Below are 26,006 nucleotides of genomic sequence, written 5' to 3'. Positions count from 1 at the left end.
ACTGAGCTGACATTACATCCAACCCTGCACCCAGCAGCAGTCTTGGGCATTTGGATGTCTGCACTAAGAAGGCTTTTAAATAACATGCATAAAATATGCTAAATGTATGGAAGGATTTTTCTTGAAATAAGAGATCCAAAGACAGGTTGTCTTTAAGCACTAGGGTAGCATTGCTCTTAGTGAATTGCACAATTTAGGAAAAGAAATAAGGTCCTTACACTACTGTGAGAATATAAAGTTTTGTCTTACCTCCTGGTAGAGAGTCTCTATGATGACACTGGAGCCATTAAATGACTCTTTCAGCTGCACTATGAGGATCTCCATCTCTTTGATCTCCAACTTAATGAGCTCAAACTCCAGCTCAGTATAGGAAAGACCTCCGTTCTCCATGATCTCCACACGTTTGGTCAGGTTCTTCATCTGCTCTATGTACACAGTCAGTGTGCTCTGATAGATGTAGATCTGTACAAAGAATTCACATCTGTAGTTATTATTGTCAGTATATCTTACAGTCTGCTGAATATACTGTATATCTGAAAACAAAAGTTTTTTTTTTTTCCATTTTGGATAACGTAGGAAATAATTAATGCTCCTATTAGGATTTTTGCCTTCTGTGTCCCATTAGGGAAATTTGAACTAAAGTATACTTGAAGCCATTTTTTTTAAGGTTTGGAAGTGAGGCGAAATCTCCCCAAAAAGAACACATAGAATACAAATCTGACAGTTTCAAAGCTTTCTCACTTTAACCACAACAGAATTAAAGGTTTTGGCAGATGCACTTTACACATCATCCCTGGAATTAGTATGTGGTCTGCGAGTTGGAGAATGCAGCTCCTATTTGTCCTCTTGTGGTCTCAACAATACAGTAACATTAAAGGTTATTTGTTGATTTAATCTTTTTAGGTAGTAAAGTCCGGGTTAACCTTCCTGCCGCCATGATGACGATCACTCTTCTGTGTTATTTTCAGGGAGGACTGAGTACCTCTGACCTAGAAGGAAACTTTAATGTGAAACTTTACCCATAACAACTTGATTAAAAATAATGTTCTTTAGCAAGGAACATACATTCCACATTAATACCGTATTTATCGGCGTATAACGCACACTTTTTTTCCCTTAAAATCAGGGGGAAATCGTGGGTGCGTGTTATACACCGATCCCCCACTGTCTGTGAGGGCAAGAGGAGCGCCGCCGACATTGACGAAGCCGAGTGTACTGTGTACTCGGCTCCACTTGGCTCTGCTCGCAGTCACGCCCAGTCCCGCCTCCTAGCCTTTACTTCACGCCATTGGACCGGTGTTGTATCCATCATAGGAGCCAGGCCAAGGGGTAGGAAAGGGGCGTAACTGTGAGCAGAGCCGAGTAGCCGAGTACACAGTACACTCGGCTCGGCTCGCTCTATGTCGGCAGCGAGAGGAGCTGAATATCTCAGCGGCAGCAGCAAATTAAAAACCAAGCATGTTGCAATTTTGGGCAAGGCTGCAGATGGACACTGGACAAGGCTGCAGGTGGACACTGGACAAGGCTGCAGATGGACACTGGGCAAGGCTGCAGACAGACACTGGGGAAGGCTGCAGATGGACACTGGGCAAGGCTGCAGGTAGACACTGGACAAGGCTGCAGGTGGACACTGGACAAGGCTGCAGATGGACACTGGACAAGGCTGCAGATGGACACTGGGCAAGGCTGCAGACAGACACTGGACAAGGCTGCAGGTGGACACTGGACAAGGCTGCAGGTGGACACTGGATAAGGCTGCAGGTGGACACTGGACAAGGCTGCAGATAGACACTGGACAAGGCTGCAGATGGACACTGGGCAAGGCTGCAGGTGGACACTGGACAAGGCTGCAGGTGGACACTGGACAAGGCTGCAGATGGACACTGGACAAGGCTGCAGATGGACACTGGGAAAGGCTGCAGGTGGACACTGGATAAGGCTGCAGATGGACACTGGACAAGGCTGCAGATGGACACTGGACAAGGCTGCAGATGGACATTGGACAAGGCTGCAGATGGTCGCTGTGCAAGGCTGCATTGATGGACATTTTTTTTTTTTCTTTTTATTTAAGTTATTTGCAGCAGTACAAAATATAAAAAAGACATAACATTTACAATATAACCATACTACGATTCCAATTAGCAAGAATACTCCTTTTCTGGATTTTATACCCCCCCCCCCCCCCGCCACCCTCCCTCCGAGGAACCAAACCTTTTGCACACCTAGTTCCTAACATACTACCCTTCTTGTTACACTCTCTAAATGTTTCTACTGGAGACTATTCTGTGTCGCCTCTCCTGGTTAGGACAGCAGTTACTCATGAACACTAGTGTAGCACTGACGAGGAGCCCACCATCCCTAGTACCCATGGATTCCATACCTTTATAAATTTGTTATAGTTACCCGACCTGGTGAAGAATGTTTTTTCTTTCCACACTAAAGAGTTGATGGTACTGACCCAATCTTCCGGGGTCGGAGGTGTTCTTGATTGCCAAGATTGAGCAATTACCGGTAATTTTCTTGCTTGATACAAGCACCTTGCAACAGCTATTACCGTACTCCTATCGCCTAGTTCTTTGCTTATGTAACCCAGAATACATGTTTTAGGTTCGGGCTCTAATTTGACTCTAAATGTGGTGTTAATTATTTCTAAGATCTCATGCCAATATCTAACCAGTTTTGGGCATCTCCACGTCATATGTATTAAGTCCCCTGTATCGCGACATCTAGGGCACTCATCATCAGGCCTACATCCAAACATATATAATTTCTTAGGGGTGTAATAAGCTCTATGCAGTAGTAACAGTTGCGAGGCTTTTTGTGAGGGAGAAATCGATGTCTCTGGGCCTAGTTCTAATATTCTCTTCCACTGAACATCTGTTATTTGCCCCACATCTGCCTCCCATCTGTCCCTACTCCCAAAGGGCCCCGCCTGAGTGATGATTCTGTTCATTAATTGAGCATATATCTCAGCTATAAGTCCCTTGGTGGTGTCTGATTTGATTATTTTTTGTAGTAATGAGATCTTGCTCCAAGTGAGCGGCTGAGCACTAAACTGTTTACCCAGAGCGTGTCTAATCTGTAGGTAGCTGTAAAATATTTGATTTGGTATCCCATACTCTTGCCTCAGATCCTCAAATGATTTTAAGGTATCCCCCTCCTACAGTTGGATCAACCGACTCACCCCGCATCTCTCCCACAGCTTGTTTTTGTCTATGGTTAGTAATACATGTAGATATTTGTTATTCCAGATTGGTGAATATTCTGAGATTCCATTATACCCCATGATTTTTCTAACTGTCTGCCAAACTTTAATAATCATCTTAAGTGTCGGGATCTCCTCTGGTCGTGAGCCTGCCTCTAGTGCCTCAACTAATAAATTATGCGGGTTCCCCTGTAGCATATTTTTGGCGTTATTATTTCCTCCTCCCCCACTGGCGCATCCCCCCAACTGTTGTAGCTGGGCTGCCAAATAATAACCGAATGGATAAGGAACGCCCAATCCCCCCTCCGTGTCAGGGCGCTGCAGCGTTTGCAGGGCGATCCTGGCCTGTCCTTTTTTCCCTATTAGCTCCCTAAAGAGAGCTTAGATTTTTTGGAACCATTTCTCTCCGATCCAAGTCGGGGAGTTGTGGAATAAATACAACAGCTGCGGCAACCATATCATTTTGGCCAGATTAGCCCGTCCGGCCACGGACAGGGGTAATCTGCTCCAAATGTCACATTTCTTCTTGAATTTCAGTAGTAAAGGGGCTAAATTATCCTCAATAAACAAATTAGGGTCTTTAGACAGCACTATGCCAAGATATTTCATTTTCTCTGTAATCTTTAACTGGGGGATTCCCACCGAGGTAGAGTCATCCAATGGGTCGACTTGCAAGAGGGACGATTTCTCCCAGTTAATAGATAAACCTGAGAAATTGCCAAATTCCTCAACTATGTGCATCACTTTTTCCAAGGAGGATCCCGTATCTCCCAGGAAAAATAACACATCATCTGCATATAGCGCTATCCTTTCTTCACCCCATTTCCTCTGAAATCCCCGTAACTCAGCCGATGCCCTCACCGCTTCCGCTAAAGGCTCCATAGCTAGAGCGAATAAGAGGGGGGACAGAGGACACCCCTGTCTTGTCCCCCTCTCAAGCAGAAAATGCTCTGAGTAACCGTTGTTTATTTTGAGCCTAGCGCTAGGGCGATTGTATAGCAATTTCACCCATCTGATAAATACCGGGCCAAATCCGAACCTCTCCAGTGACCACCAAAGGTACTCCCACTCAAGGCTATCAAAAGCCTTGGCTATGTTGAGGGACAAGATAGCTCTAGAACCCGTATTTTCTGTTGGCACCTGGAGGTTCAAATACGCCCTTCTGATATTTGTGCTAGTGCACAAGTTTTGCAATACATTTATTTAATCTAGATGCCAGTGCTCTTGCAATGATTTTAACATCGGAGCACAATAATGATATGGGCCTGTAGGAGGAAACTTCCGATTGGTCCTTACCTTCCTTCGGTATTACTACTATATTAGCCTCTGTCATTGAAGAGGGCAGCCTACCCTCCTTTGCTGCCCACCCCAACACCTCTAGGAGCTCCGGGAGCAGGACCTCTCCATGTTGCTTATAAATCTCCAGTGGTAACCCATCTGGGCCCGGGGATTTCTTACCAGACAGCTCCGCAACTGCTCTTTGCATCTCCTCTAAGGTCAGAGGGGACTCCATCTCTCTCCTTTCTACCTCTGAAAGTACAGGTAAGTCAACTCCCTCCAGGAACCTATCCATGTCATGCCTGTCTGAACGCTGGCGCGACCTGTACAGGTCCGTATAAAATGTAGAAAAAGCCTCCAAGACTGCCGCGGGTTCAGATGATATCTCTCAAGATGTGGTTCTAATTGAGGAGATAGCTGGAGGAGATGTGTTGGACTTAACTAAGAGTGCAAGCATACGACCCGTCTTTTCCCCTTCTCCAAAGTAATTTTGTCTCTGAAAGAGCCTCTTGTTCTCGGTTTTTCTATTAATTACTTCTTTATACTCTTGCTGCCTCTTGAGCCATATTTCATGTTTCTCTGGGGTTGGGTCTGTCACATACTGTGCTTCTGATTCCATCACTTCTTTTCTAGCCCTAGCCTCCAGTTCCCTTGACTTGTTCTTTATTTTTACCACCTGCTGGTGTAGTAACCCCCTAAGAAAGGCTTTTAAGGTGTCCCACACTACCCCCACTGTTGCAGTGCCAGAGTTAAGTTTTACAAATGATGGGCATTTAAAATGTAAGTTTTTTTCCTTAAACTTCCCTCCTAAAAGTTTTTTTCCTTAAACTTCCCTCCTAAACTTGGGGTGCCTGTTATACGCTGCTGTGTGTTATACGCAGATAAATACGGTAATTATAATACCAAAATCATTGGTAAATTGCCTCCAGTAGTGTCCCTGATTCTTCTTGCTGTAGGCTGCCATTTTGCTGAGGCTCAGAGCCCCTAAAAATCAATAAATCTATAGGCTGTCATCAGATCGGCCTCTACATTTTCAGCACAGTGGCTAAAAATAGAGAGCAACTGAGCATGTGCAGATACAGGGAAGCTGGAGACAATTTTCCCATATGTCCCCATATAAATAGAACCAATGGACTATCTCGGTACCCAGTAATTACACGTTAAAAATAAAACGCACATTTTTTTATTGATAGAAAATATTAAAAAAAGACAGGTATTTAGATACAAATTTAAAAACAATGTGCCAGGACTTGTTTCAGTTTTGGGCTCTGAGACCCAGCCAGGATTTGTGGTACGCAGGGATTTTGTTAAAATTTGGGGGCTGTAAGTTTATTTGTGCTGGAGGGGATAGGGGGGCAGAGTATTTGTTCCAAGATGGAGGAGGGGGGTTGTTCTGGATAGGGGGAGGAGTGATTTAAGGGATAGGATTTGTGCTGAGAGGGTGATTTTTGAGGAGGGTATTGTGCTGGAAGAATTGATTGGGGGAAGGAGGATTTTTAGATAAAACCTTGGGAGCTGCCACACTCCTACCCTTAAGGTGGGGGTAGAGGAGGATCTGTGCTGAGGTGGGGGGGATTGGGGGGATTTGTGCTGGGGAGGGGGTAAAGATTTGCTTTGGGAGGGGTAAGCGTGCAAATTAGCGCTGCTTTTTTTGAGGGGAGAGAGTGGAGATTTTTGCTGAAAGGGTAAAGTGGGGAGAATACTGCTTACGGAGGGGGGGGGGACTTTGCATCTCCTGACCCCTACACTGTGCATTACACAACCCTGACACCTGCACTCTTTTTGCTTTGTACTCCTGATTCTTACTATGCATTACACACTCCTGTCTCCTGCATTCTCTGCATTAGACTCTCCCGTCGCCTGCATTTCGTGCATTACAAACTCTTGTCCCCTATATTCTGTGCATAATCCTGCTGACGCCTGCATTCTGTGCATTACATACTTCTAGACCCCGGCATTCTGAGCATAACAGTCTTGCCCCCTGCACTCTGCGCAATTCTGACCCCTGCTCTCTGTGTGTTACTGTACATACTCCTGATCCTTGAATACATTGCATTACACACCCTGGACTCTTGCACTCTCTGTTATGTATCCTAAACCTGACACTGACTGCAGAACTCTGTGTGTTACGCAATCCTGACCCTTGCACGCCATTGACCCCTGCACTCTGCCTTACAGAATCCTGCACAATATTGTACATTATACACTTCTCACCAAAGTGTCTGTTGTCTCAACCATTACTGGTTGCTAAGCAGTCCTTGATTATTTTAATGAAGTTCTTCTTTAAGGTAGGCTCAGACAAGGTGTTAGCTCTCTGTCTCTTTTCAGTTTGTGCACAACCATATGTAATAGAAGCCTTTTTCCTTTTTTTTAAAATGCCAGTACTAGGGTTCATATGTGTCTGTGAGACTCTTGCCTGTGACACAACAATCAAAGCATATTTTATGGATAAAAGGAAGCCTGGGTTTTTTTTTCCATGCCCCTCAAGCTTCCCCACAAACAGTTTGGCCACAAGCACTCTTTGCTACAGCGTGAATAGCGCGCTACAGATCTCTACCTCCCTAAAGTGTCCCTCATTCTCAAGTTCTAAAGTTGGCAGGTATGTGAGTGAAGCAAAGGCAGTGATCTGGACATCTTTACTAGTCAGCTAGGAACACTTCACTATTGCATGCATTGCTGACTGTAACCATCCATAGGTCCTCTCCACCCCCCTTAGCTAAGCTGCCTTATGCCTTAGGTTATGGTTAATTCTTCATTGTTTTTAAAAGTGAAAAGTATGGCGTGTATTTGTATTCAGCCCCTTTACTATGATACCTCTAACTAAAATATAGTGGAACCAAATGCCTTCAGAAGTCACCTAATTAGTAACTAAAGTCCATCTGTGTGTAATTTAATCTCAGTATAAATACATCTGTTCTGTGAAGCCCCCAGAGGTTTGTTAGAGAACCTTAGTGAACAAACAACATCATGAAGGCCAAGGAACAAAGCAGACAGGTCAGGGATAAAGTTGTGGAGAAGTTTTTAGCAGGGTTCGGTTATAAAAAAAATATCCCAAGCTTTGAACATCTCATTGAGCACTGTTCAATCCATCATTTGAAAATGGAAAGAGTATGGCACAACTGAAAACCTACAAAGACATGGCTGTCCACCTAAACTGACAGGCCGGGCAAGGAGAGCATTAATCAGAGAAGGAGCCAAGAGGCCCATGGTAACTCTGGAGGAGCTCAGGTGGGAGCTCAGGTGGGAGAATCTGTTCACAGGACAACTATTAGTCGTTCACTCCACAAATCTGGCCTTTATGGAAGAGTGGCAAGAAGAAAGCCATTGTTAGAAGAAAGCCACAAGGAGTTTCCAAGAAGCCATGTGGGGGGCACAGCAAACATGTGAAAGAAGGTACTCTGGTCAGATGAGCCCAAAATTTAACTTTTTGGCCTAAAAACAAAATGCTATGTGTGGTGGAAAACTAACACTGCACATCACCCTGAACACACCATCCCCACCATGAAACACGGTGGTGGCAGCATCATGTTGTGGGGATGTTTTTCTTCAGCAGGAACAGGGAAGCTGGTCAGTTGATGGGAAGATGGATGGAGCAAAAATACAGGGCAATCTTAGAAGAAAACTTGTTAGAGTCTGCAAAAGACCTAAGACTGGGGCAGAGGTTCACCTTCTAGCAGGACAACAACCTTAAACATACAGCCAGAGCTAATATGGAATGGTTTAGATCAAAGCATATTTATGTGTTAGAATGGCCCAGTCAAAGTCCAAACCTAAATCCAATTGAGAATCTGCAGCAAAACTTAAAAAATGCTGCTCACAGACGCTCTCCATCCAATCTGACAGAGCTTGAGCTATTTTGCAAAGAAGAAGGTGCAAAAAGGTCACTCTCTAGATGTGCAAAGCTGGTAGAGACATGCCCAAAAAGACTTGCAGCTGTAATTGCAGTGAAAGGCGGTTCTACAAAGTATTGACTTGGGGGGGGGGGTTAACTACTACTATATTACTATTTGCTGATGTTTGATCGTTAACTGCTGTGGTATAACCTTTTATGTTGAACCCATTTCAGTATAACTATTGCTTTATGAAATATATTTGTATACCTTTTTTATTTACACCAATTACAATATAGTTGACTGATACTTAAAAAGGTCTGTGTCTTTTTTTAGTGTATATGTGTTGCTGTGTTTGGGGGTATTTAAATACACAGGCATCTGTATTAGGGCAGCACAGTGGTTAAGTGGTTAGCACTTCTGCCTAGCAGCACTAGGGTCCTTGATTCGAATCCCAACCACAGCACTACCTGCACAGAGTTTGCATGTTATCACTGTTCTTCTGCGGTTTTCTAGGTACTCCGGTTTCCTCTCACATCCCAAAGACATGTGGGTAGGTAAATTTGCCTAGTATGTGTATGTATAAATGTGAGTTAGGGACCTAAGATTGTAAGCTCCTTGAGAACAGAGACTGATGTTAATGTTTTTTTAAAGCACTGTGTAAATTGATGGTACTATATAAGTACCTGAAATAAATAAAATGATTATCTTTAGCCCAGCCAGGTGTGTTAGAGAGTACAGAGTTCTTGGAAGAGTCATGGGTAGAAGAACAGAGTACCCAAAACATCAAGTGGTTCCTTTGGGGGTAAGCACTACAAGCTTCCTTTGCGCTTTTGGGCATTCGGTCACATAACATCTCAAATCTGCAAAGTAAGTCAATGTTGGTAGAATTCCCTCTGACAAATGCTGTGATCACAGGTCTAAACAGTGTGCAAGTAGCTATCTAATATCCAGCATGTGTAGGTCCCACTCTGACTGGATAGTAAAGTATTTCCACTGAGGACCATCAGCCCAATATATCTTAATAGTAGTGGCCCAGGGAGCCACAGTCCAGCCCTCCCCTGGTTATTTTAAATCATACCCAACAGAGAAATGTGCAAACATTTTTATAAAGATGTTCCTGCCAGATTGTGAGACCTTCTTATTTTTGTACTTTATTGTTGTCTAATATTTACGAAAGTCCCCATATTCAGGAAAACCTTGTTTATCTAATTGCTTCTCACTTATTCAGTAGAGTAAATGAAAGAGCAATAACCAAATTACAATATGCTATACTGTATATGACTTTGTGAAACCTCTTCTGTATGGAATTTCCAAAGCAGAAGTCCTATTGTAATCATTAGGAATCCAAACCAGGTTTAAAAAGTGTGCAATTCAGAGCAGCAAATGAAGCTGAATTTTGCAAATTGGATTGGGAAGCACCTGGCAACTGCCTAAAAAGATCATGTGGCAAAAAAAGCAGCTCATAGCATCCCTAGAAATAATGTATACCAATGTTTTGTTGTTTTTGCTGCATAGAAACTTTGGCAAGCTCTGACAACGGTAGTGGGAATATGGCCATAATCAGTATAGACATAAGAATTAGTCTGAGGCACTTCCAAATCCAAAAATGTTACTCACGGTCTAAACCTAGCAGCGGGCAGGAGCCTTGGGGCAGCAAAGTACCTAGAGAGGAAGGCATAGGTGCACAAACAGCACAAGCTACTCATTCCAGAAACTGTAGTAAGTAGTAGTTTGTAGTAGCTCAGAGTTTGGAAAGTGGTAACATTTTGGCAGTTTTCTTACTGCAACCCACTGCTCTAAATCACTGATGCTCTAGCCTCCCACACTGTATTTTTACCACATTTTCCTACAAGCAGCAATGACCTCTCTCTATACTGCCTTTTATCTTAGCCACAGAGTGAGTAATACTTGGAGGAAGCTTTTTTTTAATTTTTACAAGAGATATAGCATTTTATAGAGTCTCTGATTGTTTATTTGTAGGTCACATTGCTCCCATAAACCGTTTGGAAAGCCAAAACCCCCCCGAAAAACACTGAAATGTGAACTCTGCTCTGGCTATCCAAATGCACGAAATTAAATCATAATCCAATTCTACCTGAATTAATGGATCAACTCATCTAGGAAGCTAAATTTACCCGATTTCAGGTTTCTCCTGTATAATACGAGTGTTTTAAAGAAGGGAATATTGATGAGTAAATGTCATACCAGGCACCATGTAGTGTTTGCTCTTAGATGGCATAGGCTGACCTGAAATTGGGTAAACTTAGCTTCCCAGAAGAGTTGATAGGACTTTTACATTTAAATGACAGAAAAGTTGAAGTTTTAGGAATTTATCAGGACTGAAGGCATCTGAGATAAAAATAGTATTGCAAGGAGCCATGATTTCCTTCATACAGACAGATTCCTGCTCAGTGGTCAAACAGAAAAACTCTGCCTCTGGTAATGAGAGCAATATGGAACCTGCCATTGCTGAACAGAGCTTCTGAAAATGCTAGTTGTCTGGCTGCCTCTTCAATACTTTAAGCCACTGGGGCAGAACAAGCACACAGATCAGGAAAGTCAATGGATTAGAACTCTTCATCATGTAAGAATTGGCAGTCATAGGCTGACCTTTCAAGGTAAAACTCAAAGGGCCTTAGATGCATTTTGGGAATCATCAAACACATTTTAGCTTCAGTATATCCACAACGTTGTCTAATCAGTTCAGAAACCAAACCAGAAGTTTCAGACTCACAATTAGCCTGTGCCTGTCCATCATCTTCCTTTTCCCATTGGTCTCAGAATCACACTGGTGGACTCTTGCCTTCTCTTCCTCATCCATGACTAATTTCTCAGGCACCAGAGACAACATATCTTACTGGATCAGGCACAAGCTTTGCTGGTTTCTAGTCGGTCTTGCAATCTACTATTGATTCTTAATAAAATCTTTGAAGATCTCCCTCTTAGGAGGTCAAGACTATTTGGGGAGTACAGTCTAACAGCTAGGTTCTCCCTAGTAAGAGGAGACACCAGTTCATTCTCACACGGTCTCTACACACTTTAAAAATAAGTATTTTTTCACTCTGTGCAGAACACCACCTTCACCCATCAATTGGCACCCTTAATCCAGATTGTAGGAAGAGCTACCACAATCAAAGGGGCAAGAAATTTGTAAGCATACCTTATATATATATTGATGAGGGTCAGTGACTCAGAGTACTGAAAAAATAAATTCAGTATAACATCCAGGCAACTAGATTTTCACTCCAACGGCAGGTTAAAAAAGGCTCAATGCTTAAAGCTGGTCATACATGGACTGAAATTCGATTGGTTCAGCAGGGAACAGCCGAATTTCAAACCATGTAAGGGCACTGTGGATGTTCAGAAGTCGAATACAGCTGTCAGAATACAATAGCTCAGTGGGAAGGATTCTCCCATCCACATTGAGTGTGTGCATGGGGGAATCAAATTCGCTTTTTTCATTCAAACCACTGCTTGAACAAATTTGAACAAAAAAACTGACTCATCTATGGGCTTCTTTACTCAGTCCAGGTTTCCTTGGGCATGTACTGGCCATCGGGACTACCGGGAGTTTCCCGGTGGGCCGGTGGCTCAGTGGGCCGGTTTCAGTGACAGCCTGTCAAAATAATGGCTGCGCGGCCATTATTTTGAGCACTGCTGTACTGCCCAGGGCCGGCCCTACCATGGGACCAAGGCGGCAATTCAGGAGTGGCTGAATTCCCCGTCAACCCTGAGACTACATTCTCCCCGGTCCTTGGCAAAATTGTCCCTGAATTTCAGTCTGAAAGTGTGGTCACCCTACTGGGGAGCAAGGTGTCAATTTTCCTCCAGGTCGCTCTGATGCCCCATACAAAGGCCGCACCGCTTCCCTCAGATCCATCCCAAACTCAATAAGTATCCATATTGCACAATTGCGTATAGTTTTATATACTGTTTTTGTGCATGTTTGCAAAATTAAAGTGGGCCGCTCTGGGTGAAGTCCAGGGCCAAATTTTTGTCCCAGTCCAGCCCTGCTTGAACATGACTCATTCCATTCATCTTGCTAATCAACAATTCCTGTTCATAGAAGCTGTTATAAGCTCTTTATTGCTTGTTTCTCATGTCACAGTTCCATAGATATCTCTAAATAGCAGGTGAGAAAACTCAAAAAATGAACTTTACCTAATTTTACTTCAGCTTTCTTTATTGAAAATATATTTTCATCTAGGTATTAGTACACTATTCCCCTCAACCCCTTTAGTCATTATCAGTGGCAGCCCGTCCATAGAGGGTGCATGGGCGCCAACCCCTATCCATGTGTCCAGTCCCCTGATCTACATATTAGGGCGCCGGATTATGGATTCCAATGGGGGGGGGGTTTGAAGCACCTGATTAGAGCCAGAGGCTCTAATAGGGTTCAAAAAAGAATGGGCTTGGGGCGCAGAGCACTGCATGCTGATCCTACCCTGTTGTGTGCAGATAGCGAATTAATTTTTGCTATTTTCACACTGAAGTTCCTCCCTGGCAATCAGGATCTGTTTCCCAATTGGCCAAAGCATCAGGATGCCTAGAGCTTTGGCAGAAGAGGAGACGCATGGCGGAGGAAGCTTGGGAGCGGACACCGGAGTTGCCGCTGCCCGCACTCCAGGAGGACACCACAGCCCCGCCACACGGCGAGCGGATAAGTCCCGGTGCTGTTAGTGCTGCATCGGGAGGTTCTGTCTTATTGCCACCGGGGGGTTGTTGCTTGCCTCCCCCCCAAAAAAAGAGCCCACCAGCCGCCACTGGTCATTATACTAGTGATCTTTTTCTTATCTCTTGGCAGTACAGATTCCTTGCCGTCTTTTAAATGCAGAAAGCTTCAGAGCCAACAATCACATTCGAACTTGCTTCAAAACTTTGAACCTGATTGGTAATGCTGTATAAAGAGGAAGATTCTACTGGCAACTACTGAGAACAGCATAGACAAAGGCCCTTTTAGGGGGAGCTATAACAACGCTTTATGAAAAAAATACCTATAGTCAACAAATACAGTCTTTTGGTGTGTTAATTGAATGTTTTGAGTTTTTTTTTTTGTTCTTGATAAAAGTATTTAGAGATTATTGTTAAGATGACTCATGTAGCTTTGTGAACTGACACTAAAGTCTTTGGGGAATGTTTTTTTTTCTAAGCTTATCCTCTAAATTACTTTTTACCCAGCAACTATTTAGCAGGAAATCACTACAACGAGAATCTATGAGCCTGTATATGATATACTGTATGTAAAAAAAAAGTTCAATTTGTAAAAATATTGTATTCAGTCAAACAATAATATGTGCCTTTTGAAAATTCTCTTTTGAAAGTTTTCATTGAAGACAAAATAAGAATTAGGCTGAAAAATATCCATCTTAAAGAATCCCTGTGGACTTTCCAGAGTTGTTAATCCATAGCTTCCAACTGTCCCTGATTTGGAGGAACTGACTAATCTCTAACCTCCTTCCTTCATATTTGCCCCTCTTTTTGGTCTGCTGTAGAGATCTTTATAAAGAAATGTACTAGAAGTATTATATTGAAGTATTCATTATATCCAAGCACTAAATGATTGCATTTGTTCATTTAAATTGCTGGTATAAAGAAAAAGTAGTGGTAGAAAAAAATCACTTGTGGGTTTGAACCAGTGTAAATTTTGTCAACGAAAATGTTTTTGTCAAAGTTTTCGTCAACGGCATTTTTATAGTGATGAAAATTAAATGAAAAGTACACCAAATTTACCTTCACTGACGAAAACTATGACAAAAATCAAATCCGTTTTCATTAACGAAAACGGGACGAAAATGGCAAGGAAGGACGTTTACCCTCATGAATTAACTTCCGGGTTTCACGGAGCTCCGCCTCTTCCACTCCCAGCAAGCAAGTGACTGTGTGCAACGTGACGACTGCCAGAGACCAGAGCAGCACTGGGCATTACAGCCAGGCCTCCAGAATTACTCCCAAGGAGACTGTCCCACTCCCGAGTCATGACACAACTGCCAGCCAGGCACCAACATCCTGAGCAGAGAGCAGAGCAAACTGTGGGTGTGTAGTACTTTACAATTACAGCAGTGGTATCCAGGGCACTGTGCATTACAGGTCATCTCTCAGATCACCATCCAGGGCACTGTGCATTACAGGCCATCCCTCAGAGGACCACCATCCAGGGCACTGTGCATTACAGGCCATCCCTCAGAGGACCACCATCTAGCACTGTGCAGCATTACAGGTCTCCTCTGACTCCAGTAGTGGCATCCAGGGCACTGTGAATTACAGTCCATCCCTCAGACCTGAGACCACATCCAGCACTGTGCAGCATTACAGGCTCCTCTGACCACTAGCAACCAGGGCACTGTGCATTACAGGCTATCCAAGTCAGCCTGGCTGAGACCAGAACACCATCCAGCACTGTCTGCAGCATTTCAGGCCTCCTCTGACCACTGGCACCCAGATCACTGTGCAGCATTACAGGCCTCCTCAGACCACAGTCCAAAGCATTATACAACATTACAAGTCTCCTTAGACCACTGTGCATCATTACAGGCCTCCTCAGACCACCATCCAGAGCACTGTGCAGAATTACAGGCCTCCTCAGACCACCGTCCTGAGCACTGTGGAGCATTACAGACCTCCTCAGACCACTGTGCAGCATTACAGACCTCCTCAGACCACTGTCCAGAGCACTGTGCAGCAGCAGCATTACACTCAATGGCAAAAGCTCATATCATTGCATGACCTACTGCTGCTGCCTTTTGCAGAACATACTAAAACCCTCCAGAGTGACACCATGCCCATGTCCCTGGCTGTCCTTGCCCACTTTGATCTACTCAGCCACCTTGAGGACTTTAAACAGAACACTAGCTACCAAGACCTTGCCACTATTGCACAGAAGATGAAAGGGAATGTAAACGAGCGTTTTACTTTATTCTTAGATTCAACTGATGTGCTCTCACCACTTGCAGCAGCTGCTTGTTTTGTCAACCCTACCATCTGTGAAACCCTAGTTCATGTGGCAGATGAGAATATTCAAGAACTGCTTAAAAAAAAGGCAGAGGAATATTCCGTAAGAAAATCCACATTGCTCCAAAGACAGAGAGGGTATTCAATGTCACAGGTGACCTCTCTAGAGGCTGGCAGAATAGAGCAAGTGTCATGTTGGCACAAAGTGTTTCCTTAAAATGAATCAAAACAAATAAAAGTGTTTTATTCTCCAGGTATTTCTATTTCTAACATAAGAAGCATGTCTAATACTTGTGGGTTGTGCTTATTGCTATAGGAAGAATCAATATTTTCAACAACAGTTTTAATTGTCAATTTAAATTGATAGGAAAAATGCGCCGGCTACAGCAACAAATGCCATTAATATGTGGAACTATAACAACCACCACTTTTTATCAACTCCTCTCTCTCTTAGCATTGACAAATTTGACAATAGAGGTAAATATCACACTAAAAAGAAAAATAGACCAGTAACTGTCAAAAAGGGCAGCCTTACATCGAGGTCCTGCCCCTAGTAGTCTTTTTAGTGTGATATTTACCTCCATTGTCATTGTGGAGAGAGAGAGAGAGAGAGAGAGAGAGTTGATAAAAAGTGGTGACTGTTATAATCCACACAGTAATGGCATTATTGTAGACTGTGCACTTTTTTTTTTATGCATCTGAGAATTAGAACGGTTGAAATAATAAACTGGCAGTAAACTGATTCTTATTGTAGAAATAAGTATTACCCTCGAGTATTGGTTTATTATGCTGTGCCTGTGCCAGACTGCCAGTGACGTGCTTGTAACTGCTGAAATGTTTTGCTGTGTTCTAAAAACCCCCAAAACTCTATGTGTGATGATGCCACCATGCAGTGCACATTTGCATCAACTTGAACAGTTCAAGAAACTGAACAGAAGTTCTGTGCACTGCATGGTGGCATCATCACGCAAAGAGTTTTTGGGGTTTTATATATATATATTTTTAATTTTAACATTACATTTCTGTCAAAAAAGCAATATTCTTGTAACAAAACTTTTTTGCTGGTTTTGCTTAACCTCTCTGGCAGTTTTCCTGATTGTGGCTCGGGGGTTAAATTTCAGTACCATTAGCGGTAACTCCGAGCCACATTCGGGATTGCATTGCAGGATCCTGGTGCAGGTTACTTACCTTGTCCACAGGATCCTGCAATGTCCTCCCGCTGTGTCTGTGGGCTGTGTCCTCTGCCTGATGCCTCTGTGTCCCGGGCTCTGTTCCCTGCGAGCGTCGTGACGCACAGGGGCGGAGCCCGACGGCAAATTAAAAAATAGAAAATTCATAACACATACAGTACACTGTAATCTCACAGATTACATTACTGTATGAAATAATTTCACATTCCTTTTGTCTCTAGTGCTTTGTCCAATGCCCTGCATGCAGTTTTATATTATATATAAAAAAACAGAAAAAGTGCAGCGCTAAAATTGTGTGAAAAAATTCAGGACTGAGGAAAACTAAAGCAGAATCCTATAAACATATTAGCATGTGATCAATAGTGAAAAATCCATATGAAACATAATCCAGTGAACAATGACATAAGAACATATATGAATAAAACGTATATATAAAAAATGCAAAAAGAGAAAAGTCCCATTAAAGTATTAGTCCATGAATGAAGGAAGAAACACCCATCTGTGAAAATGCAGGGAACCAGAAAAAGAATGGATCATCCGTGTGGTATTACACCCTAGGTGAGTATTATAATTCGCTTACCAGATGGTGATGAAAAGCCAAATTTCTATGCAAAACAATCGTACCGCTTTGAGACGCAAAAATCTGACATAATCATACCACCAGGGTGGTTAAATAAGGACGTTATATAATGACTAAATCTGTGTCTGTTGTGCGTGTTCAAACCTTAAACTGGATGTAAACCCAATTCATGAAATTTGAGCTGGCACATACTGTATATCTGCAGTGTTTTCTTATCTCTCTTCAAAGCACTAAGTCCCGTGGCTTTCTCCTGCTCCATTCTTGCTATCAGCATGATAACTTCTGACAAGTTCCCCGGCACAGGAGCTAAAACCAGCCTGAAATTTGTGTCGTGGGAGGTTGCTATAAATAGATTAGTAGACAGTTTGACTTGTCAGAGCACAGCACTGCACGTTCTTTCCTTCCTTTGCCTATGTGTGTGTGTGTGTGTGGGGGGGGGTACCTTTCCTCCAATCAGCTATCTTGGCTGTATGCCCAGACTTCACACTGAGTGTTGAACAGGAAAAGAAAATCTCTAACAAACCCGCTTTCAATATATAAAGCTAAAGACAGCAGATATACATGTAAAACTTATGTAGGGAGATTTGTTTCATCCCTGTGTATTATCTGGGGCTATTCACTTCACTGGGTATATGTGAGGGTTTACACTTTAATTAATACTATAAATAATAACATATTAGATTTTTCACTCCAGGAGTATATAACGAGTTTGGAATTTGTAGAGAATTGCTTAATTAATGCATTACAATTTAACTACACCCATTAGATTTTAGACAACTAAAACTAGTTTTAGTCAACTAAAATGATTTTAGTCGACTAAAATGTACTGGAGATTTAGTTTACTAAATACGACTAAAACTAAAACAATTGCAGAAGACTAAAATGAGACTAAAACTAAAATGCCATTTTAGTCAAAAGTCTATAACTAAAACTAAATCAAAATTTGCTGTCAAAATTAACACTGGTTTAAACAATCATCTTTTCACATATCAATTCTTCATGCTTGCATAACATGATGCATAGCAGGGGTGTGTGCTTTGCCTACATACCGTAAGCCCCATACACATGACTGGCAGAATCAGATCTCATGATTGACTTCTGTGGAACAAGCATGCTAGAAAATCAGCATCCGATCAGCATTTGCAGCCAATGGCTGCGAACGCTGACTGGTGTTTTCTGGCGGAGGGCGGTCCCCCTGTCAGAATACAATAGCACAGCGGGGAGATCGCAGCCTGCTGGGTTGAATGAAAAAGAAAAACTTAATGTGTGTACTAGGCTTTTGCATCTGAAAGTTGGGAGGTATGTTAATGTATAGTCCCTTCTTATATATAGGAGATATAATATTTATACCTTAGTGATTTCCTTCTCCACAGTGATTGTCAGGTTGCGGTTTGCTATCTCCAGCTTCTCAAAGCGGTCAACCGGGAAGGTGGTGTCTGGGAGGTTGATGGTGCAGTAACAGACTCCATTCTCATCCAGAAATCCAGATCCAGATTCAGATATCAAACTCTGTGTCTTATAAAAGACAAACATACACATTACTAACCCATACATTGCTCTAACAGATAAACACAAAAAGTAATAAAATATAATTATAATCATTGGAAGGGATTCTAACATTTCTATCTTATTATGAAAATAACTACAACAATATGTTAAATACACTGGTATTGCCTTTTAGTTCACATCAGATGCTTTGTCACGTATTTTCAGTGCAGGCAGTGGCGGCCGGTGGTAATTTATTTTGGGGGTAGGCAAACAGTACCACCCCCTGTTGGTCGGTTGGGGGGCGGGTCTGGTGCACTCACCCTATCTATGCAGGACTTCACTGGCGGCTTCCTTTGCTCTTCGGCAGCGGCAGTTCTCCCTTCCCCTGCTTTCCACGGGTATCGGCGGCTTCCATTTCCTCCCTCCTCCTTGGTGGTCAATTGAGACTCTTCTCTTTTCGGCCAATCGGAAAATGGGTCTCAGACCTGCTTCTGATTGGCCGGATTGAGGATGAGTGTTACAACAGCGAATATTCATTCGCTGTTGTAACACCTGGGGGGGGCTCATGGTGCAATGCTCTGCACCATGAGTCCACCCTATTTTGAAGCCTATTAGAGCCTATGGCTCTAATCAGGTGCTTCAAAAGACACCCCCACCACTGTAATTCAGGCACACAGCACCCTGAAAGGGGCGGACACTTGAATAGGGGGTGGCTGCAGCGGCCGTGGATAGATTCATGCTATGCACACATTGCAAGGAAACATTGCAAGGGCATTTTTTTAGTATCTCTGGAGTTCGGCTTTAAAAGAAAAGAATTCTATGCAGTGCATTGTGGGTGCTTAAAACCCACCTAATTTCTCAGAAATGGATTTACAGTCAGATAACCTTTTCACTGAGGTATTTCCAAGTGAATATCAAGTGAAATCCCAACATATGAATATAAAGAGAAAAATATGTGAAAATGTTACATAAGCTCTGATACAGAATGAGGTTGAATTACTAAAACTGTAGAGGGCCAAATCTGGTGTAGCTCAGCATAGAACCATTGAACTTTGACAATAAATCCTGCAATAGCTTCCAGGATTTATTGTCGAAGCTGAATTGAAGAAGCTGAAGTTAGAAGTTGATTGGATAACATGCACAGCTACACCAGATTTTGCACTCTCCAGTTGTAGTAAACTCAACCCCAATGTATCTAACCAGCTCACCACTGTAGCCAAAGACATATTTTTTTTTTACAAACAGAATTGCTCTTTATTGAAAAAGATGTAAAGAAATATAACAGCAAGTATACAGGGTCAAGTGTACCAAGGACAGCAATATAACATCTCAGCAAGTAAATAGAATGATACATTGCTCGCTATATTGAGGAGCCACATACGGAATGTTTGTTATCGCAAAACAGCATAACCGGAAAATCGTTCCCATGTAAAAATCTTATGTATTATCTACCCATGGCTTCCATATTTTGTCATATTTCAGGGGGCAGTTCCTATTGATATATGTCAGCTTGTACATTGGCAGCACTCCGTTAATGGTTGATTCCCAAGATGATGATGTAGGAGGAGAGGGGGAGACCCACTTAAAGAGGAAGTAAACTCTCCCACTCTGATGCTGCTTTTCATTTAGTCCATTATAATAAGTAATTATCAAACTATAGCCACTGTAATCAAGCCCAAATCGCATATTACTTACTGTTTAAAGAAAATTTAAAAAACTTGTTTCCAGGGGTAAGGCAGCGCCATCTTAAGTATTGTTTTCTGAGTCCACAGTAGAGTGTATTTCCTCCCTTACATTGAGCACTTCCTGTACTGTTAACCAAGCCTCCTTCTCAATCCAACGTTTCTATGGCAACCCTGCTTTACTGCTCATAGCTGACTTGCTTGATTTCATAGTATTTACTTGTGCCGATTATCTAGTGTTTGCCTTTGTCAGTCTTATCAGCTTCAGCTGATAAGGCTGCAGTAATGCTGTCCGATGGCCAGGTTTACACTGCATGTGATGTCACATGGTCACATGGGGTGTAGTAGGAAGCTCTGAGTGATTATGCAGTCTCGTGGGATTTCAGAGTTGTGCCGTAGGAAGATCTGATAATAGAGAGACAAGTACACAGAGTGTGCCGTAAATCAGGGGAGATCTGGGCATGCTCAGTGAAGTCATTCTAAAGAACAAAAAGGATTACAACAATACTAAGCAAGTAAGGAGATATCTACAAGCAGTGTTCATTAGGGTTTTTATCTTGATTTACACGGGACAAAGTTCTCTGGGAGAGTTTACAACCACTTTGAAGAGAATTTCCGTTTTAGCATAGTATAGCAGGTATAAGATCAACAACTAAGTACACTTGGGGCTTTGCTCATCAACATGTATGCCCAAAAACGCCAACTCTGGCATGCAAGGGAGAGACAGCTGTAGAGGGGTTTTGATGGAATCGACAACCGCCGTCCAGAACCATGCCACCCCGGGACATGTCCAAAACATGTGGAAATAAGAGCCCTCGGCCGTATGGCATCTAGTACAAGTATTTGAGCATTGTGGATAAATTCTGTGCAGCTTCTGCACCCTATAAAGAAACTTTGGATCAGTTTGTCTCTGGAGGCTATCATCAACCTGGAACGATCCTCTAAGCATTCCTCCCATTCCTCCCTGTTCAATTCAGGAATGTCCATATGCCATTGTTCCCATAGCCTGTCCATCTTATGCCCTGTACACACGGCCAGACTTGCGAACAGTCTAAATTTCGTCGGCATTTCCGAAAGAGAGATTTAGAATATGTTCTATATCTAAGTCCGTCGGAAAGCTCTCATCGGACTTTTTCTGTCAGAAAGTCTGGCCGTGTGTACGCGGCATTAGAGGACTGCAAACTAAGAAGAGCCAGACAAAATGCAGAAAGAGGATTAACTACAGACTCCTGCGCTAAGAACTCCTCTATTGGGTCAACGACAAGCGTAGGGGATTTGAAAATTGGTAACGCACTGCATGTTGTAGTAGTAAATATCGGAAGTACATCCATCGAGGCAGTCTAAAGGTAGTAGACAGTGTCGCAAATGTCAGCAAGGTTCCCAACGGCATAATGTCCCGCAGTCTCCGTATTCCATATTTAGCCCACACCTGCAGGTCAGGCAACATCATGAGATGTGGTAGAGAGAGATTACCCCAACGGGTGGTAGGGGGACCAGCAGTCAGGTTTAATAAACCTGGTCCTAGCAGCAAACTACACCCGTAGGGTCACTCTAATAGGCAGTGGAAGGAACGGATAGGCCCTCGCCCCCCTATATATCAAATTGCCCAGCTCTGTAAGTGAACCTAGGAGAGCCACTTCTAGACAAAACGTCGCAATAGCCCAGGATCCCACCACCCAACATCGGATTGTAACAAGCACTGCTGCCCAAAAATAGACTTGGTAGTTTGGGAGTGCCAGCCCCCTGTAACTGATTGGTAGTTGAAGGGTAGACTGCGCCAGATGCGGGGCGGCACCGTCCAGACAAAGGTACCCACACAACTATCCACTTCCCTAAAGAATGTCTTCTGCAACAGAGTGGGACAATTACGAAAGACACAGAGAAATTTAGGGAGGAAGATCATTTTTAGTATATTAATGTGATCTAGAACGTTCAAGGGCAAGGTACTCCAAGTGGCACACCTGTCAGCCAAAGACATATTTAATTTTTCTTGAAGGACATTGCTGTGAATATACTGAGATTTTTGATTGCAACAATTGGCGACTATATCAGATCAGTTGAAGATCAATTTGAGATGCCTTTGAGAAACCTTTGCAGTGACTTTGTAGAGAGGCAAAAACCAAAAGCAATATAATGCATGCATATACTGTATACTGCTCCATTGAATTGAATGAAAAATTCTAAAATTGCTTTCCACAGTTTTATAAAAAAGGATTCAGAAACTGATGTCAGAATAAAGCACAAATGCCCTTGTACCCTAACTCATGAGCATAGCGTCAGGAGTCGCAACTGTGATTCCGCCCATGCTTCAGGGGGGCCGTACGGCTCCCTCTCATGTTAGGTTTTATGTCGCGGTTTGTGGGCGGTGGGCTTGCATGAGGGGCCAGTTTGTTGTGGGACAGATCACTCCCCTCCCCTGCACACAGATGTTGTTGTAACAGGGCCGCTGAGTGGAGGAGGCGGGTCATCTACTAAGGGGCCGTTCTCTTGTTTAGAATGACGCTGCCTCCCAGCCCCATGTCCTCCCTATCCATGCACCTTGGTGAGCTGGTCCGCCTTCTCCTCGCTTGTCTCTTCCCCTCACCTCTTGCTCCAATCCCACCCCCCTACCTGTCCTCTGTAATGGCGGGGGCCTGGCCGGGGGTACGTGCTCTCTAATTGGTGCAGTAGATTCTACAAGCAAGCATGTTCATCAAGTGGTGAGACCGGAGGATGGGGGGAGGTGTGAAGGGGCTGAGTACATTCTACTGTGCAGGAAACTGAAATGACAGGGCTGGGGGCTTCTAATAAAAGGGAGGGTGACTGAGACTTCCCTGGATTCCCCCTGGAGTGACAGGAACCAGCATGGGGGAGGGGTAAGTTCTGAACATACTGGGACTCGTAGTTTGCAGGCAGCAGGGGGACCCCTGTGGACATAAAGGGACCCCAGCACTGGCATAGTGCTGGGCCCATGCTGCAGGGGGCCCGTTCGGCCTCCCTGTCACATTAGGGCAGGTGTGCGCAATCGCTGACCTGTGGGCAACATGTTGATATGCAGGGCCACTGATAGAAATCATGGTGCCCCGTACAGCCTACCTGAGGGGCCCCCTTAAGCCCTACCCTCAACCCCGCCCCTGGCCCCTCCCCAGACCCCGCCTTGAAACAAAATGTAGGAACAGGCTGGATGACATACATGTATGTCATCCAGCCTGCCTGTGCCACCCTGAATGTGAATGTACTGAGGGCAGACGGAAAGAAGTTTGGGGGTGGGTTCACATGACAGGTCTGATAGGGTCTGCCTGTCCATTTTTCAGGCAGACCTGATCTGACCCTCTATTCACTACTATAGAGCGATGGATCTAAATGGACTTGTGTTCATTTACACCCGCCTACCTCCAATCTGATTCGCTAAACAAAACGGAAAGGGATTTGTTCCCCTCTGTCTAGCGGATCAGATTGGAGGGCAGTCAGGTATAAATGGAGAGTCGATTTGTTTACACCAGCTGCCCTTAGAGCAAAGCGGGCTGTGTTCGTGTCCGCTCTGCATAAGCTGGGTGGGCACGGACCTGTCATCTGCCCGCTCTGCTTAGTGGGGGATCAGTAGACAGATTCCCGCTGAGCAAGTGGATTCCACTCCGTGTGAAATACTTGATAACAAACAGCAAATCAGGCAGGTTAAGATCATCAGCATTATGATAACATACAGGCAACAGTCAGCAGGTGCTCTATCATGGCTGTCTGTGTGCTGCTGACCAGTGTGTCATGTGACATGGCTGTCGGGTGCTGACCTTGTTAACTTATGACCAATAGATCACTCCACCAGGGAGGGAAATGGACAGCAGCAGGTACTTTAAGCAACAGAACGGGGGCAGAATGCACTGCACATGCGCCCGAAACTGAACAAAAAGTCCCTCCACTCCCACCACCACATAATCAGTGAGGAGGAGCCTGGAAAATAGCAACTATACATCCCCCTAAGCTAGTGGGAGCGGCTGAGCGTGGGTGTAATTTAGAAAAACTCTTTTTTTTTTCCTTTCATATTCTGGGCTGGCTGTAAGGCTGCCCGGGCCACCCCTGCTGAGCCGAGGACGTCAGGCCCTGTGGGTAGGGCTGGCTGGATGTTCCCTAGGGTGTGTATAACTGCCAAGGGGACAGCAGCAGCCGCCAGCCATATCTTCCCTGGGGGACAGCAGCAACCACCAGCCATACCCACCCTGGGGGACAGCAGCAACCACCAGACATGCCCACCCTGGGGGACAGCAGCAGCCACCAGCCATACCTGCCTGGGAGACAGCAGCAGCCAGCGATAGCTGCAGGAATCCTGAGGAAGAAGTGAAGATTGAGGTCTGTTTTTAATTAACCACTTGCCGCCCGCCATATAGCAAAATGACGGCGGCAAAGTGGTATCAATATCCTGACCGGACGTCATATGACGTGATCAGGATATTAAGCCGCTGCACGCCCCCCGGGTGCACGCATCGTGGCGATCGTTGTTGCGGTGTGTCAGTCTGACACACCGCAACTCCGATCTAGGTAAAGAGTCTCTGACGGAGACTCTTTACCACATGATCAGCCGTGTCCAATCACGGATGATCACGATGTACATAGGAAGAGCCGGTGATGGGCTTTTCCTCACTCGGGGCTGACAGACGCGAGTAGAGGAGAGCTGATCGGCTGCTCTCCTGACAGGGGGGGGGGCTGTGCTGATTGTTTATCAGCACAACCCCCCCTTGGATCCCACCCAGGACCACCAGGGAAGCCACCCAGGACCACCAGGATTGCCATCCACACTGGACCACCAGGTATGCCCCCTAGACCTCCAGGGAAATACCAATCTGTGCCCAGGTAGCTGCCAATCAATGCCCAGGCAGCTGCCAATCAGTGCCCACTCCAATGCCTAGCACTGCCAGTGCCACCAGGGATGAATATCACTGCCTCATATCAGTGCCGCGTATCAGTGCCCATCAGTGCCACGTATCAGTGCCCAGCATTGCTGCCTATCAGTGCCCATCAGTGCCTAGCAGTGCCTAGCAGTGCAGCCTATCAGTGCCCATCAGTGCCGCGTATCAGTGCCACCCATAAGAACCCATCTTTGCAGCCTTTCAGTGCCCATCAGTGTCGCCTATCAGTGCCCATCAGTGCCCACCAGTGCCACCCATGAGTGCCCATCAGTGCCGCCTATCAATGCCCATCAGTGCTGCATATCAGTGCCACCCATCAGTGCCGCCTACCAGTGCCCATCAGTGCCGCATATCAGTGCCCATCGTCAGTGCCCGTCAGTGCCCGCTCATTGGTGTCACCTCATCGGTGCCGCCTTATCAGTACCACCTTATCAGTGCCCATCAGTGAGAAAACTTACTTATTTACCAAATTTTTTAACAGAAACAATTTTTTTTCAAAATTTTCGGTCTTTTTTTATTTGTTTAGCAAAAAATAAAAACTGCCGAGGTGATCAAATACCAAAAGAAAATGACCAAAAGAAAGCTCTATTTGTGGGAACAAAATTATAAAAATGTAGTTTGGGTACAGTGATGGATGACCGCGCAATTGTCATTCAAACTGCGACAGCGCTGAAAGCTGAAAATTGGTCTGGGCAGGAAGGTGTATAAGTGCCCGGTATTGAAGTGGTTAAAATCTGGTACATTAGCTACACTGGGCTGCTTTCAAACTGATCCACAGGTGCAGTGCACCTGCGGGTTACCTGCACTGAGCCATAGACTTCTGTTATTACCTGCGGGTTTGGTGTGCTTTCAGAAAGTGCACCACACTATGAAGATATAATTGAATTCTATGGCAAAGTGCAGCTAACCCACAGGAAAGCCA

General features: G+C 44.2%; 1 protein-coding gene across 1 annotated transcript in view; it reads right to left on the bottom strand.

Annotated features, from left to right (window-relative positions):
• Positions 1-26,006, bottom strand: part of LOC141108915 (olfactomedin-4-like) — an 80,285-nt gene that overhangs the window by 22,925 nt on the left and 31,354 nt on the right. Inside the window, exons 2-3 of the mRNA XM_073600881.1 lie at positions 18,385-18,592; positions 250-462 (exon numbers count right to left, since the gene is read on the bottom strand). Coding sequence (XP_073456982.1) covers positions 250-462; positions 18,385-18,592 — 421 coding nt within the window. The remainder of the gene's footprint in view (positions 1-249; positions 463-18,384; positions 18,593-26,006) is intronic.

The sequence above is a fragment of the Aquarana catesbeiana genome, linkage group LG09, assembly GCF_042186555.1.
Source record: "Aquarana catesbeiana isolate 2022-GZ linkage group LG09, ASM4218655v1, whole genome shotgun sequence".
In the NCBI taxonomy this organism is placed as follows: domain Eukaryota; kingdom Metazoa; phylum Chordata; class Amphibia; order Anura; family Ranidae; genus Aquarana; species Aquarana catesbeiana.
This window is presented reverse-complemented; position numbering and strand designations above follow the sequence as displayed.